General features: G+C 46.4%; 1 protein-coding gene across 1 annotated transcript; it reads right to left on the reverse strand.

The window, feature by feature from the left end:
- On the reverse strand, nt 1–3048 carry LOC125529655 (prohibitin-1, mitochondrial). Its single transcript, XM_048694079.2, has 5 exons — nt 2763–3048; nt 2510–2626; nt 1536–1706; nt 1216–1428; nt 1–421 (listed from the first exon to the last, which is right to left on the reverse strand). Exons 1-5 carry the CDS (start codon nt 2931–2933, stop codon nt 224–226), a joined length of 870 nt encoding a protein of 289 aa, XP_048550036.1. The 5' UTR covers nt 2934–3048; the 3' UTR covers nt 1–223.
- Between the last annotated feature and the right edge of the window lie 699 nt (nt 3049–3747).

The raw sequence follows: 3747 nt of genomic DNA on the forward strand, positions 1-3747 counted from the left end.
TGAACATGAAAAGGCCAGCATAATCACCACATAACCGCCCAGACGTTATAAGCTACGCACAGCAATAGTAGCTGACAGGTTCACTTGAAAAAGTGCACAAATAATTCACAGTAGCAAAGGGCGTCTTTCTTGTTTTCGGATCGGGAATGCTAGAAACTAAGCGTTCGTTCCTCCAATGTAGACAAGACTGGCGGCAACCGCAACATGCGTGACAGAGACGGTCTCATTTCTTGTTGTTGTTGTTCAACATCTTGAGCGACTGGAGCCCAAGCAGCAGGTCGCCCGAGTCGAGGAACACCTTGTTGTTGGAGGCTGCGATGGTGTGGGCAATCTCCCTGGCGGCTTCAATCTGCCTGAGCGCCACGAAAGCAGGGTTGTTGGCAATGGCATTACCAATCAGCTCTGCACTCTTTGCCTCTCCCTGTTCAGATACCAAACACAAAGGCGCATCAATCAGCGTTTCAATCAGGTGCTCTAAAATTAAACAAACTCAAATGTACAGCTAGTGTTACGCAAGTGCCACCAAACTCAGAAAAATGTAAAGAAATGTACAGAGCTAAGATATAAAACACTAGCAGTATGCCCATACTAACTACCTCTGGAACATAGAAAATGTTTAGTCTGACACTAAATTCAGTCATATGAACATAGCACTGAAAGTATGAAACTATATTCAGTCATATGAACATAGCACCAGAAGTCTGAAACTATGTTCAGTCATACAAACATGCCCCTGGAAGTGTGAAACTACGTTCAGTCATAATAACATGCCACTCGAAGACTAAAACAAAACTATGGACATAGCAATCCAATCATCATATGAAATGTACAAATTTACTAGAGTCAGGCTCAAGTGCTCCCAAACTCAGAAAATGCAGGGACATATATGATGATATGAAGACTTAAACAACACTAGCAATATGCCTCTACTAACTACCACTGGAAGCCTGAAAATAGGTGAAGCCATATGGAAATCTTGTACCATAAACTTAACAAATGGAATGTACATTTCTACCAGTGTTTGGTTCAGATGTGCTACCAGTGTTTGGCTCAAATGCGCTACCAAAACTCAACAAGTGTAAAGGAATATATGATGAAGCTATGAAGACATAAAGAACACTGGCAATATGCCTCTAGTAACAATGATTGAAACCGTAAACAGGATAAGTAGGTTTGTAGTGTGAAAGAGAAATATCTAATTCCTGTTTTGCTTACCTGTGCCCTGATAATTGCACTTTTCTTGTCTTGCTCAGCCTTCTCAACAATGAACTTGGCACGCTCAGCTTCCTGAGCAGCAACCTGTTTGGCTTCAATGGCATGAGTGAACTCCTTACCAAAGCTGAGACTGGTAATGGACACATCATCCAGAGCGATGTTGAAATTCTTTGCCCTCTCTGTCAGAATCTTCCTGATCTCCCTGCTCACAGCCTGCCGTTACATGAAGGATAAGTCAGTAACATATTTCAAGTAAGACCAGCTATTATCTCCTATAGCATGGAAAACATGTAGACACAGCAAACATGGTGAAGCTGTACCTCTCTCTGTGTGATTAGCTGACTGGCATTGTATTGGGCAACCACAGCTTTGAGTGTTTCATGAATGATTGAAGGCAACACTCTCTCATTGTAGTTCTCCCCCAGGGTCCTGTACATAGTTGGTAGTCTCTCTGGCATGGGTCGTGTAAGAACACGAAGACCAATTCTCACCTGTACAAATTATGAAGTGGAATCAAATACATGCAAGGAACTGCAGCGCAAATGCTACTTTCAAAAAGAAGTGCATGAACACTAACAAATTCACATAATCAAAATGATATAACTTGCTCAGCATCAGCTAGTCGTCTTAAATCAACATGGCAACAAATAATGATGAAGCACAAAAAGTAATTGTGACTAATGCCAACAGATTCAAAGCAAATAAGTTGAAATGATTATTGACAGGCAATGTATAATGACAATCTAACAGATTAAAAGCAAATGAGTTGAAATGCTTATTGACAGGGAATACATAATGGCGACCAGTGCTAATTGATTAAAAGCAATGAACTAAAATGCTTAATAACAGAGCAGTAGACACTAGACAGGAAAGAGGCTACATACAATGCTGTAAGATTTCATAGGTCAGCTAGTATGGGTTGCATTAAAATCCAATGAGTCAATAAAAACCGATGCTAGGTATGCAAACACATTACATGTACCAGATTCCACCCACCTATCCAAATTGGTAAACAATTCAAATGTGCTCAATCCCCTTGCAGGCCACAGTTACAGAATATGCTCATAAATGACAATGCCAGTACCGTTTTACATGTACCACACTCGGTCCAAATTGCTAGCTAGTCACTTCACATGAGCAGAGTATCAACAAATACAGGCTACACTTTCAGAATGTCAACATAGCCAACTCAAATCAGACCCCTTGGTCGGTCCCAAACATGGATTTCACACAGGTAAGCAGTAAATCAGGCATCTGTGCTAGGCGACGAGGGATCGAGACAGGAGAATGTTACCATCTGGAGATCCCGGCTCCCGGAGGTGCTCTCGACGAGGTTGGGTCGCGCGCGGACGTCGTAGATGATGGGCCTCTCGAACCAGGGGATGACGATGTGAGTCCCCTCGGGGTAGACCTGCACGGACCCGCCCCAGAAATCAAACGCGTAAGGGACCCGATAAATCGCGCAGAAAAACAGCAGGGTGCAAGCAAAATCCGTCGCCGGCGGCCGAGATCCGCGGATCCGCGCGAGGGGAGGGGGCGGCGGGCACCTTGTCCTTGATCCCCTCGAGGCGGTTGAAGACGATGGCCCGGTGGCCTCCCTCGACGTTGTAGAGGGTCTTGTTGCCGAGGTAGAGCGCGGCGCCGCCCAGCAGCCCGAGCTTGACCAGCGCGCCCGCGCCCGCCGGCGCGCTCGGCATCCTGGCGCCCTTGAAGTTCATCTCGCTCGCCGGCGGCGGAGGTCGGGGTTTAGCTAGGGTTTACTCGGCCGATTTGGGGGCGAATGGGATGCGGAGGAGGAGGGGGCGGGCGGAGGGTGGGGAATAGGGGATGGAGGAGGAGGAGGAGGGTGGGGGTGTTAAGTGGGTCGGGCTGGTGGATCGGGGCCGTCGGATCTCGAAGGGACGGCGCGGATGGGGCGGCGGGGCGCGTTTCTTTCCTCCCCTGCAAGAAAGGGGAATGGAGGTGCTGCCTTCCGGCCCAAGATGGTCTCGTGCGGCTGACTCCTGGGTCCCGCGCGGGTGGGATGGTTGGGGCATTTCTCTCGTGTGTGATGGTCAACTTGCGCCCGTGCACGACTAAAAAAGATTATTTATTTTTTACGGGGACACACCTAAATAAGTTGCACTCGTGCTCGTGCATAGCCTAAAAACAAGTTGCGCTTGTGCACTTGTCGTTGTCATTTACCTTTTTTGAGTGCGCCCGTGCACTCCTGCACGCCCTAAAAATAAGTTGACAATAATTAAAGACACAACGCTGACACTAAGCTGCTCGTGCTTGCAGCCAAGTCATCACTGGGGCTGGCCTGCTTGAGCTGATGCAAAAATGAGTTGAAATGTGTGTTTGGTGTGCTGCATGATATGTGGCAGGCTAAGCTCAGATATTGTTTGGTTTGTAGCATCTAGGTTGTATGACAGATGTAGCATACACCAATATGTTGTTTGGTAGGCTGTATGATGTGGAATCTGATCTTAATGCGTTTGTAATTGTGTGTAAATAAATAGAAGATTATTTCAAATATATTTGTTGATTCAA

The sequence above is a fragment of the Triticum urartu genome, chromosome 1A (genome assembly GCF_056163025.1).
Source record: "Triticum urartu cultivar PI428250 chromosome 1A, HENAU_Tu73, whole genome shotgun sequence".
Lineage (NCBI taxonomy): Eukaryota > Viridiplantae > Streptophyta > Magnoliopsida > Poales > Poaceae > Triticum > Triticum urartu.